Genomic DNA, 14,273 nt, shown 5'->3' on the forward strand with positions numbered 1-14,273 from the left:
CCCAATTCACTATCACCACAACCATCATCAATCTCCCTCACAACACAAATATAAACAAATGTCAGCTTCTTGTTCTTTAAAAGTTAACCTTAATACAAATGGCTGATACTCAAAATATAGTGTAATGACAACACAGTTTAATGGTTTCACTTACATGCATTTTTTTCTTGGCTTACATGCACATTCAGTCTTTGCAATTACAAAGACATTATTATAAAGCAACACCTTTAATCGAAGGACTGGAAAGAATCATCTCAGACCCGGAAAGATTTAGGATAAAAGTTGGCTTTTTACATTTTTGAATATCTTACATGGTTTACAATTCTTAAGTTGTATCACAAGATACACTTTCTAATATTAATAAAAGTGAAAAGACATTAAATCTACTTATGAAAATTAATAAATACACCAAAAGATCTTTTTTCATAATGGATGGAAAAAAGCATCACTTTCATATAGAACTCTGTTCAGGACAAGTAATTCATTGTAGCAGCAGCAGTACGACGAAAAATTAATGTCTAACATGGAAAGTTACCTACTGAAACAGAATAAATATGTAGCTAGAATCATGTATAAGAAAATATATTTGATTTATTTCATCAAGGAAATGTGTTTATTTTTATGAATAAATATTATTTGAAGATGAGTAATGAGGCATATTTGCAAAAGGATTAAATACTTTCCAACCTAACTTTAATGTGAAACATTTAGGAGACAAACATTTACTAATCCTGAAGGTATGAACATTAAATCTAAACATTAACATTCTAACACACCCTTGCTTATACATGAGAAATCTAAAAATATGAAATGCATGATATAAACACACAAAAGGTGTATAAAATCAATTGTGAAGAGTGATGAGTTAACAGGTTAAATTAATGTAGCACTCAAATAGGAATCATTATGCTATACACGGATGTGTAAAGGCAAATTTTATTCCAATAAATAGAACTGAATATATTACTCTACTCATAAGTATATTATAAATCCCTGCTATATGGTTAGTATTATCTTTTGTGAATGGACTTCCAAATCAAAGAATAAAAACAAAGTATGAATGAATATATATTAATAAAGGGTATTTACTTCACTCATTCCTTCATTAAACAAATTATTTAGAGCTTCTGTCATAATACAGTAGCTTTAAGAAAAAGTTAGCTATTTCTGAATTCCTACTAAAAGACCGTGCTGGTACTTAGCAAACACTAAGTGATGATTTGATTACTAAAATGAGAACATAGATTCTAATTCTGACCACATGGAGTAGTGAGATTTGCTATCTCACTGTAAACAACCAAAAAACTAGACAAAATATACAAAACAAGTATTCAGACAATGGAAACAAACATGGTAAGACCAAGACATCTGAAGAAAGGAAACATATGAGGTGACACCAATATCAGCCTAGCATTCTGCCTGGAGGTACATCCCAGTCTAAGGAGTAGGAAGGGAGTCCAAAGCAGAGCACAGTCCTCTAGCTGAGTTGAGAAAACAGACTGGAGTTCACGGAGACTGAGGCAGCTGTAAGTTGAGGGGCAGAGTTCTGAAGAGGATGAAGCTATGAAGAAAAGAAATCCAGAAATCTGTATAGGGGTAAACTTGAGGCTCAGGAGAACCCTACCATGTGCATGTGAAGGAGAAAACTCCACACGGCCAAAGAATGAGCAGAAGCTGTGAGCTGGATTGTCCCCAGAGCACACACAGGGCTGGGATGCATTCAAGTTCCAACCAAAAGGAGTGGAGAGCCCCAGATGCTTACCCAGGATATTCAGTAGAGATCCCCAAAGGGATATGCTTTAGTGATAGGGTTAACCTGTCCCTAAAGCAAAGGCTACTTTAGACCTGCTCCCCAAAGCTAAAAACAAACAAAATAAAGCATAAAAGAATCTAACTGAACAGCAATTAACTTAATTGTTGGTCGCATTAAACCCCTTCAAGAACAGACATTCAAGAACTTAATTCACTCTGTCCTGCAACCAATCAAGAATGACTAATGATGGCAATAGCAGAAGAATGTGAACGTAAGATAAAACAATAAGATAAGATAAAACAATGACAAAATAATGGAAATAGCAGACAATGACATTAAAATACTGGGGAACTACTATAAAGTATATTTAATGGAAACCATGAATAAAATGAGAAGAGAAATAGAACATACACAAAGGAACACAAGTGGACCATCCAGAGATGAAAAATATACTAACTGAAATAAAAAATTTACTGGACAGGATTAATAGTAGTTTAGACACCATAAAAGAAAAAATTAGTGAACTTCAGAACACAGCAATAGGAACTACTTAAAGCAGGGAGAAAAAGGATTGAAAAGAGAAACAAAAACAAACACAAAACCGGAGTTTCAGTGAGGTGTGGGAAAACACCAAGTGCTCTAACATACATGTAATTGGAATCCTCCCCTCCAAAGGTGGGGAGGTGTGGCAAAAACAATTGACAAATTAAAATTTTTTAACCAGCAAAAATATCTTTCAAAAATAAGAATGAAATAAAAGCTTGTTTCACACAAGAGAAGCTGAAAGAATTGGTGGCAATCCTACAAATGAAATGATAAACTTTTCAACAGGAAAGAAAATGATACCAGATTTAAAACGATCTACACAAAGGAATGAAGAGTGCTAAAAATGGTAATTATGTGGGAATATATTAAAAACTGTATTTCCTCATTTTATGAATCTTTTTAAAAAGGACAGTTAAAAAATAAAAAATATATTCTAGGGTTTATGGTATATGTATAAATAAAACGCATAACTACTACAGGCAAAGGACAGGAGAAAAGAAAGTTAAGTTCTTACCTTATCTGTGAGGTGTTATATGATAGGAGACTGTGATAAGTTACTGTAAATGCTAGAGCAACCATTAAAAAAATTAAAACAAAGAGGAATATCTAATAAGCCCACAGTGGAGGTACAATGGACTCCAAAGTGTTTCCAAAGAGAAACAATTAACTGGGATTAAAAAACACCTAAAAACCAAAAAACCTGGACAAGCCACAGAAAAATACATGATGAACTGAATGAAAGTGAGAATTTATCAAGCACTGAAACCTGTGCTGCTCAAGAGGATGTAAGCTTTCACTTTGAACAATCATAATTGTCATTAAAAAAAAGAATCTTATCAAAGATGATTTAAACTTGCAAGGGTGCCAAACATAAGACAATGACAGATAAGGACAAGTTACTTGACTACACTGATCCTGTCCCCTCAACCTTAGAAACAGGTTGAAAGAGTCTAAAACCAAAATGATTTACTTTACTCAAAAAAGGAGTAATTATTAAAAAGACTATTTTATGATATAAAATGCATGTCTACATATATGTTTGCAAAAACAAAAAGAATGGAGTACTAATGGATAAGCCAGTAGTCCAGCTTTCTGTGCGTATTTATTAACCTGTCATTGCTACAGTAAAGTATCCCGAGTCAGCTTATAATAAAAAATGATAAATACTTAGATAAGAGGACTATGGGCTCAAATTAATCGTTACAGGTTCAGAAATCAGCAAAAAAAAAAAAAAAAAAAAAAAAAAAAAGCCACTGCTTATCTTTATTGGCTTAGTTAAGCTTATCTGTCATTAAAAAATCCAATTTCTATGTGAGTAACAAAAAAATAACAGGCAACTGATTATTAATCCTAATATCCACCATCAATCAAAAAATCCAATATTTTTCAGCCTTTATTTAAACTAAATTAAAAATTTACACTTGTGCATCTTATAACATCTTGTATATGAAATATACCATATGTATTTACAACTTCCTGAAAACTACATTTAATTTTCCTATGATCATATAAACATGACTCTGAAAGAACACTTGTACACTTTCACTGAATGTCTATTAACTGTACAATATCACCCCCTAGAGGAAACTTTAAAAAAAAAACTTGAAACTTTATGTATTTAGTTACTTAAGCAAATTTAAAAGGAAGGAATCTTTCTACTTTTAGCTTTATCCACAACACCAAACTTCACAGAATCAAAATAGTTATCATATGGTGCCCATGTTTAGTAGAGACAAGTATCTTCTGGTTTCATTAAGGAAAAAAAAAAAGAGAGAGACATACAGAGCTCAGAGATATGTTAATAACATCAAGCCTGTCCTCCATTTCTACCTTCCACTTACTAGGAATCTTCATTGCTCCTCCTTTCTTTTTCACCAATTTAACTAGTCCCTTTACCTTCACTCTGTAAGTGGTATTCTAATTACTACCTACTATCAACAATTTTACATATAACCATTTCTCATCTAGAATCTGTCATTCAGGTCCTGGCTCCATCACTTACTAATAAAAGGACCAGGATAACTATAAGGTTCAAATCAGATACCCTGAAGAAAAATATTGTTATTAATGCCAAGAGCTACATAAATGTTAGTCATCTGGCCTCTTTATTCAGTGACAGCTATAAGGCCATAGTTCCCTGTAGGGACCATAGTTGCCTTAAAATTCAGATCAATTTAACATCTTTGGAGCACCTATTCTTTATTGTGTAAATATGTCTAGTGGCCTAGCACTACCTGGTACAGTAAATGAATAAAGAGCTCCCAGCAGGGTGCAGCCTTCTTAAGTTTACCATCTAGAAGACACAATAGGCAAATGAAAAGCAATTAGGTAAAGCCATACAAGGCATAATGAGGACACAGAGATGATGCACCTTAAAACTAGGGAGTTTAAGAGAAGGTCTCCCAGAAAAAGTGACATTCAAGTTAGTATCCAAAGGATAAAAATGAAGCGGGGATGGTAGAGAAGGGAAGAGGTACCAGGGGAGAGAGAACAATGTTGGAAGGCTTGGAGACAACAGAAAGTCAGTAAGGTTCTAGAAACGGAATGAAATTCAGTTTGATTAAAACTACAAAAGATGATGCCATGTTCAAATCATAAGTGGTTCCTAAAGGCACTTATATTTTTTCTGATAGTCAGATGGAGCTACCACAAGTACCTTTAAAAAAATTTTTGCTTTTAATAAAGCTTTTGTTTTTTAGTATTTATGAGACATGCCCACTTACAGAATAGAAAACATTAAAAATAAAAGACAATCAAAAGAAAACCATACATAAACCTAAAAGCCACAATTTCTTCTCCAAGTATATGTATTTATGTACATATAAGAAAGTTCAAATCATAGTATACATATAATTTTATATCCTGTGTTTTTATATCAATTTTCTCCCATGTTACAAAAGATGCTTTCTAATTTTTAAATGATTACATCACTTTCTATCTAATGGATATACCATAACTTACTTAACCATTTCCACAATGATATATATTTAGGTTGTTTTGAGCTTGCCACAAATGTGTAAATAATCATTCAGAGAATTCTGCATAAAGTTCTTAATATATTAGTGATTATTTCCTAAGCACAAGCTTTTCAAAACTGGAATTACTGAACATCAGATAGTTTTACAATTCCAAACACTCTGACAAAATGCTTTCTAAAACTTTGAACCAACTCACACAGCCACGTCAATGAAAATTTCACCATATACTCATTTGCACTGAGTTGTAACTTTATAGTCCAAAAAAGGTATGCCATTTTAACTTACCTGAATGTTAATAACTAGTATTCGCTCCTTTAGTAGTACATACATATTCTTTGTCCATTTATCTATGGGGATCTTAGTTTTGGTTTTTTTTAAATGGATTTATATGAGTGTTTTATATATCAGGGATATTGGCCCTTTGTCTCTCATCTATTGGAAATATTTTTACCTAATGCAATGTTTTTATAAATTAATTGTACTGTTTGTGTCACATACAATTCCTAAATGTTTAGTTAACTTTATCATTCTTTTATTCTGTGTTTTTTTTCCACTAAGCATTTAAAGCAGAACTTTTTGTAAGCAACAGGGATCACCTGCTTGAAGTAGAAGGTAGGAAGCTATGTCAATAGCTTAGATGTAAGGTGAGGGGATGATATCAGAGAAACTAAGGAGATAAGTAAAATGTTAAACGTTTGATGACTGGCTGATTGTGACAGGTATGAGGAAAGGATGGGAAGGTTAACTTTGTAATTTTTAACTAATAAATTTGAAAATCTGACAGATATGAAAGATATTCTAGAAAACTTTAATACATCAACATTAGCTCAAGTCGAATTTTTTAAATGTAAAAAATTGACAAATATAAAAAAGAACTTCCCCCCAAAACAAAGTTCTGGCTGTAACAGGGTAACATGAAGGATTCTTCTTAGGAAACTGCTCTCTATCTTCACTACGGTGATGGATACATGAACCTACACCTGACAAAACTATTTAGAACTAAAAACACACGCATACGCAAATGAATACATGGAAAACTAGGGAAGTCTGAATCAGATTAGTGGATTGTGTCAATGTCAATATTCTGGTTGTGATACTGTACTATAATTCTGCAAGATATTACCTTTGGGGCACAATGGGTAAAAGGCACACAGGATCTTCTGTATTATTTCTCACAACTGTATGTGGATCTACAATTATCTCAAAATAAAAAGTTTAATGAAAAAAAAATCTAATGGGATTCTTTCCAGGAATGAGGAGATGTTCCAAATATGAGTAAATTTAATAATTTGTTATTACTTACTACATTAAAAGGTTCAGAGAAGTAAACACTAAGCATATTAGTCAAAAAGTAATTTGATCTATGGTATTTCAACACTCATTCCTGACTTAAAAAGAAAATAAAAGATCAAACAATTTAGAAATGTAGGAATATTAAGGTAACAATTTAAAAAATGATAAAACACTAGAGTATTCCCATTAAGACCAGATATAAATCATTTTTGGAAATCACAAAATACTGGAAAGGAGGAGGCACAATGGGCACATCCTATGACATATCTATAACTTAATCTAATACCCACAAGTCAAAAAATACTGTGTTTTGAAATTCTTTTCATTACGTTTCCTTACTGTAGTAAGAGCATGTGAAAAAACTAAGAATTACTGTATAGTTCATTTATTCAATCAACAGATATTACATGTAAATTACATAATTTACAATTATCCACCATGGCTTAGGTACTGTATTAGGAGTTAAGAGATTCAACTAAGACATACTTCTTGCTCTCACAGAGCTTACATTCTAGTAAGAATGGAATATTCATAATATTTAGAACAATGGCATTCATTAAATATTTATGAATGCCAATTATGTGCCAGGTGAAAAAAAGGTAACAATCCCTGCCCTCCAGGAGAATCCAGGAGACAGAAAGATAACAGTGTTATAACACAATGTGATCAAGATGAGGGACATATGTGAAACAATTTCTAGACCATTCTATGAGGTCAGGAAAACCAATCTGCAAAAAGTACTGAGTCCGTAAGCATAAGTTAGTTAGATTAAGGGGAAGTCAGAGGGGATTCCAAGCAGAGAGCAACATATATAAAGCCTTAGAAATAAAAGAGAATATGGAACTTTTATAAATCAGCAAGTACTTTAGCAAAATAATCTTGAATTTTTTTCTCACAAAAAATTCTTCCTTGCTCTAGGAATTTAGAATAGTCTTGTTTGCTCTAAGTTTATAGAAATGTATCCCTTCACACATTTTTCAGTTGACATCTACCACTTTTCATCAGAAGTTTAAACAGGTAAAAATATGTAATTTCCGTACTACATCAAATATTGACATCTAAAAATTATATCACTCTTTCAACTGTAAATACCATAGCAATTTGGTATATATTATAATCTATTTTAAGATACAAAAAGCTCTTTTTTTAAGAGTCAGAAATAATATACTGTTGTATTTTCTTTTAACCCATATTTCTATTTACTTATCCTATAGAATTTTATTATAAAAAAATGTATTTGTATGCTCAAAAGTCCTACTTGATTATCCTATCATACTGCTCTGCAACAGAAAGTATATAAAAATTGAAATTTTGACAAAATTTCCTGTGAGAGAAGGTACTATGTGTTAAAATGTTTCTTCTGGAATTGAGTTTTGGCAATTATGATTATGTATAATTGATCAAGACAACATGATTATTTATTTAATAATCATTAAGTATAAATAGTACAATTTTCTTGGAAATGCATGAAATAATGAGTTAAACTGCCTATCTATGAATTAATATGATTCATCCTCATAATGAACCAGGGTAGAGTATTGGTTCTATTCCTACTTTCATTTTTATGAACTTAACAAGGGAGAAAATTCATTCATATAAAGCAGCAGATGAGAATGGAAGCTCTGGCACAGCAAAATCACTTTATTCTTTAAATTCCTTCTGGGTTATAGGCTAAAAACCACATCATCACTTATCATCAAATAATATTGTTAATAATCTCTCTTAGCTGACATTTTAATTAGGTCTGCCTCAAAATTTGTTTTAAGACTAGAAAAGAATCTGTCACCCCATCATTAGAGTATTCATAATCTCAATTCTTGTGAAGTATTCAGAAAAGATCTTATAAAGAAAGACTCATCATTTTCTTTCAAAGGCTTTTTTTTGTCCTAAGACAGTGACACAGGATTGGGAAAACTGAAATACTGTTCATTTCAACATCCGCTGGCAGGAAAAAAAATTTTTTAATATTTTAATTTTGTCACTTGTTTTAAATGTACTTCTGAAAAAACAAAACACTTCAGAGCTAAAGATTTACCTCATATAAGGAGAATGTCCACCATTTTACATAAATGGCAAAACCAGTTGTTAAAGCCAAACCAATCAGCCACTGGAGGTTTACTTTTTTCAGAAAAATATGACTTCTCTAATTCGAGTAAATATGTTAACACATACCCACCTCATTTCTGAATTCTAATTCTAAAATTTTGATAACCTACAGACCTTTACATGAGCTTGTGACATGGATGAAATAAGGCACTGCCCCACTTCAGCATTTCCCTTTTGTTTCTTACCTCCGGAATGACACTTTAGTAAGGAACAGAGAACAAAAAGGTAAGGTCATATAATGAAAACTCTTACCATTTTGAAACTTCAGAACACCTCAACACAGGCCAATTTTGAACATGAGATGTTACCCTTAACATATATACATACAAGTGTAAGAGACTCTGAAATACAGAGAAATTTCCACTGTGGTACGTTCATGTCCTTGTCCCCACAGCTAACCCTCCCCTCACCATCTTGCACTTGATCTTGGTCGCAAACTGTCCCTCTGCACTCCTCTGGATAAAATCCAAAATGACCAAACAATGGCTGCTAATAGCTAAGAACAATTCCTCCTTCTTCTGAGTTTCATTCTTGACCGCTCCCCTTATAAAAAGTTATATGTTAGAATATTCCTTTGACATCCTTTCTTTCTCATGCCCAGCATTTTAAAATAAAAGCTTATTCTTTGCTCTGACTGGTTTTCTTCCAAGTAAGACAGAGAAAGATAGGAAGCTCTACCTAATACCTTAATTAATGGGGGTTTCACTAATACCAGTGATTTATTTGAATTGTCCCTTTTTTCTGGACACCCTGGAGCATTTTCCACCTTCTCCTCCAGGGCAATACACCATAAAAATGCTAATGAGGCATCAGAGTATGTCCTTCTTCTTTAAAGTAGGAGAAGGGCAACTGAGAACAGGAGATGATTAAAAAAAAAAAAGAAGAAGCATACTACTTTGCTACCTTGACCAAAGGAACTTTGTCAGGAAAGAAACATACAGAAGTTGAGAATTGTGAAAATGATTCCCGTAGAATTATTTGCATACTGAAGTTTGAAGAGCATTGGTTTAGTACGTCTAGAGCATAAATTACAAGGAAAAAAAGTCATCATGAGCCATCTTCTGTTAGACAGCAGAATCACACCTAAAATATAACATGCACTGGAATTATCAGACAGCAAATATAAACGTTAAATATTTTTTAAAGCATTTAAAGAAGTAAGAGTGTTTTAAAAACACAGTTAACAAAAGATTATCAGAAATGGCTAGGCTGATTTAAAAACAAAATAAGAGAACATCTAGAAATAAAAAATGGAAATAGAAACTCAGCAGATGGGTTCTACAATAGGATATGTGGAGGTGAACACAGACCTAAAGAAATTATACAGAATGTAGCACAGAAAGAAAATGGATACAAACTATGAAAGCATTAAGAGACAAAGAAGCTAAAGGAGAAAAATGCAACACATACCTAATTAAAACTGCAGGAGAGAATAGAGATAGCAGACAAGCAGTACTTGAACAGATGATAGTAGAAAATTCTCTAAATTTAATGAAAGACACCAACCTACAAACTCAGGAAGCCAAAGTCCCAAATAAGGTACACAAAAAGAAATCAAGGCCTAGAAAATCAGAACATGAACCATAAGGAAGAGATTAATAAACTGGCCATATTTTTAAATTAAGAACTTTTGCACATCAAAGGATTTCATAAATCGAGTGAAAAATCAAACTATAAACTTGGAGAAGACAATCACAATGCATATACCAAAGGATCAGTAGCTAGATTATTAAGAAAAAATAATGAAATAGAAAAACGGTCAAAAGCGATAAATAGGTATTTCAAAAGGAAATCACAAATGGTTAATTAACATATGAAAAGATGCTCAACTTTATTAAGGCTCAGTGAATTGTAAATTTCACTCGAATGAGACATCATTTCACACTCGTCAGATCAGCAAAAATTTAAGTCTAATAGCAGCAAATATGGTGAGTACATTAGCATTCATTTCACTGTTCCTTATATAGATTATATATGTTCTTTAACATGCACATGTTTCATAACAAAAATATTTTTTAAGTGTCACCTGGATTTAGCAATAAAAATGTTTGTTCATGACCCTGCTGAGAGCAATTACAGTGAAATAATGAGCATGAAAACCAGACTGCAATGGGCTGAAAAAGTTCTATGAGATAAGGATGTAAAGACAACTACAGACAATTATTTCAAGCTTACCTTTGAGGCTGGGCAGACAGGACTGCAACTTTAGGGGAATGTCACAGTGAGAGCTCCTTTTATTTTTTAAATAAAGGAAACTGGGGCAAGTTTAGAAAGAAATAGCAAAAGAGGGAAGATAATGACATGGGAAATAAAGGGTCTCTGGGCAGTCACAAAGGTATATAATACAGAACCCATAAACAGGGATTAGTTTCACACAGAATCAAGGGTTCCTATTTCACTGTTATAAGAGATAACCTCTTTGACTTTAATCACATCGTTTTTCTCCTTGCTCTATCACTCCAGTTACAATGGTCACCTTGATCCTCCTTCAAGCAAGACTTTTGTGCTTGTTACCCCCTCTATGGAGAGTACTCTTTCCCCGGTGATGCAAAGCCTGCCTTTCACTCCTTTCAAGTCTTGCTCAGATGTGAACCCAGTGAAGCTCTCCCTGACCAGTCTAAAAATGAAATCCCTTCCTCACTTCCTACCACCCTACTCCTGGTACTCCCTATACTTTCCCTGCTTTATTTTTCTTTGTAACCTTCTAATATTCTACATAATATACTCATTTTATTGCTTAATCTCCCCACCCCATACTATGTACGTTCCATGAATGCAGGAACTGTAGTCACAGTGCCTGGTAATGCTCATATAGGTAGAATCTCAATAAATACAAGCTGAATGAAAGACTAATGGTCCCTACTTGAGGAACCTCAAAAACAAGTATAATGGAAAAATGCTGCTACGATTTGAACAAGCTGAGGTAAAGCCTTGAGAGTAATCAACTTACTGCCCACAGAAGTGGTGACATTTGAGTTAGACCCTGAATCATAAGGAGTTTGCCAAGTGGAGAAGAAAGGAAGACGGTCCAAGACAGTGAAGAACGTGGAGGTTTGAAAGGGCCTTGCAATTTGAGAAATGAAAATGGGGTCACCTGGAGCATGGCAGGGATGACAGTGGACCATTTTTTAGCTAATCTCATAACGTCCACAATAGAAGACACATTATACTGAGCTTCTCAAGGCTAAAAATCCTTTTCAGAAGCTTTATAGTTGCTTAGTCACGTGTTTTATTTGCAGTAACATTAGAGTATGGAATATGAAATAAAGTTTACCGGACCTACTCTCTTCACTGCAAAGGAAAAAGTGTCAACAAATTTAATCTGTGTTTTTCATCACCTGTAGATTATAAGCATCACAGTCAACCAAAGTGAGACTATTGCTACCAAATGTCTCAACCCCAGGTATTATTCAAAATCAAGACTATAAATTCTCATTGGTGGGACAGGGTAGTTTGAATGCAGAAGGGGGAATGGACAAATCCACGTGCTTGTTTTGTAGCAGCTCCTCTCCATTTATGAATTTTTGAATGGGCTTGCATGTTGCCCTAATTCACCTGCACTTATTACTATAGTTTCAACTAGTCAAGCTTCCTTTTGTCCACATCACTACTGTCTTTGGGACACTTACCTTCGTTTTAGCTCCAACTCAATTACTTAACTACCCAGGTTATTATCAGGATTCCCTGGCGGCGATAGGAGGCTCTTGTATGTACATGCAGAAAAAAAAACCTTAGAACAGTGTGTTCCAGAGTTCATGAGCCCAAGTACTCTGTTTAAAAATATTTAAGCACAAGACTGGATAGGTGGTGGACACCATGGTGCTTTTGAAGTTTTGCCTTTCTGGGGCCTTCGAAGGGGCGGAGAGAAGGTGGAGATCCCTGAGGAGGGAGGGGCCCCAAGGGATTCCCAGGGCAGGTCAGAGGTCAAAGCTCAGATCTAAAGCTAGGGGAGCGGGGCCTGCCTTAAGAACCAGGGGGCGGTGTGTGGGCCCCGGAGGGTAAGTAGGGCCGCGGCGACTCGGAAAGACTCACAGTAATAGGCCACCACAGGGTCCCGCTTGTCATGCTCCTGAGCCGTCCTCAGATGATGCTGTATGCTCTTAAACTGTGGGGGCAGCGGGGGCAGCGGGGGCAGCGGGGGCAGCGGGGGCAGCGGAGCAAGCGCCGCCATCTCCGCTCCAGGAATAAGCCCTTCTTACTCGCCGGCCACCGACACTTCCGCTTCCGTCTGGGAGGGTGCGCGCACTAACGCGCAAGCAAATCCCGCCCATTTTCCCGTTGCTCAGCGACACCGAGGCAACTACGGGTTCCTAGCAGGGACAACCTCAGTGCGCCTGGCTCGTAGCAGTTATAGAGCCGAGAGGAGGTGGAGCAGCTTGGCGGTGATACCGCCTATGGCACCAGCGCTCCCTGCTGGCCGCTGGCCGGAGGGAGAAGAGATTTTGTTTTATTTCTCTTCTGTTTCCAGGCTCGACCTCCCTTTTGTGGCTGAAGGATGGGTAGAAAGGGAAAAACAAAAAGAAAATAATGTTTGCTGATTGGGAGAAAAGGTAAAGACATGAATTGCCTTTGGCATCCTTCAGGAATTATCGTTTCCAGTACCTCAGATTATATTAATAGCGTCCACAGAAGCTTTTCTAATTTTAGAAACTTTAAATTCAATTCTTGCATAAGATGAGAGACGATGTGTTTCAATTTTAAATTACACTCTTCCGTATGGGCACATTGGATAAAATAACCAGATACTTTTTCAACATAAATACTAACACACTAAGCTTAAAGAAAATTGAGCTTTTGTTCTGAGCTGGAGAGCGTATACACTAGTGAATGCATAATTTGTAGATCGTTTGTTTCTGGAGAGTAATGAGCGATTTGCAAAGTCATTTGACAGTTAATATCTTGTCAATGCACAGATAAGGCGTTCAGGTAGTAGCTCTTGCTCAATGCTGCCGACTCATACCATCGTAGGTAGGCATCAACTTTTCCTTCTACCATCACTGACATCATCAGTTCTTTTTCTCTCCTCTCCAGACAATACTATCAGGACTTTACACTTTATTTACCTCCTCCAGTAACCTTAATCTTTATTTCTTTATTTTATCTCAGTCCCCAGTTTTGAGAGTTCATCTTAAAACTGGTTTTCATTGGAATCACACCATCTCCAAGAAACAAGATCTCAAGCTCTGAAATTTCCCTCTGCCTACTATTTTCTAATCAACACTCCACCCTATCCCCACCCCCAACCTCAGCAGAACCTACTCCGTGTCCTTGTATTGTCTCCAGTCCACATTTTTGTCTATCCCTTTTTGCAGAGTACATCACCTTAGTCAGCGGGCTGCCTGTTTTACAAGAAACTTGAGTTCTGTATTCTCCCCAATTTCAGCAACACATTCATTACCAGTTGAGAACGTATGTACTATGGACTGAATATTTGTGTCTCCCCAAAATTCATATGTTGAAACTGAATGCCCAAGGTGATGATATTAGGAGGTGGGGCCCTTGGCATATGATTAGGTCATGCAGGCAGAGCCCTCATGAATGAGATTAATGCCCTTATAAAAGAGACCCCAGAGAGCTAGCTTGCCCTTCCACCATTT

General features: G+C 35.2%; 1 protein-coding gene across 2 annotated transcripts in view; it reads right to left on the reverse strand.

Moving 5' to 3' along the window:
• The window catches only part of VTA1 (vesicle trafficking 1), a 71,115-nt gene extending 58,230 nt beyond the window's left edge, over positions 1-12,885 (reverse strand). For both annotated transcript variants that reach the window (XM_061207100.1, XM_061207099.1), the window contains exon 1: positions 12,709-12,885. In XM_061207100.1, coding sequence (XP_061063083.1) covers positions 12,709-12,847 — 139 coding nt within the window. In that variant the 5' untranslated portion in view covers positions 12,848-12,885. The remainder of the gene's footprint in view (positions 1-12,708) is intronic.
• Between the last annotated feature and the right edge of the window lie 1,388 nt (positions 12,886-14,273).

Source organism: Eubalaena glacialis, chromosome 12 (genome assembly GCF_028564815.1).
Source record: "Eubalaena glacialis isolate mEubGla1 chromosome 12, mEubGla1.1.hap2.+ XY, whole genome shotgun sequence".
NCBI classification, from domain to species: Eukaryota; Metazoa; Chordata; class Mammalia; order Artiodactyla; family Balaenidae; genus Eubalaena; species Eubalaena glacialis.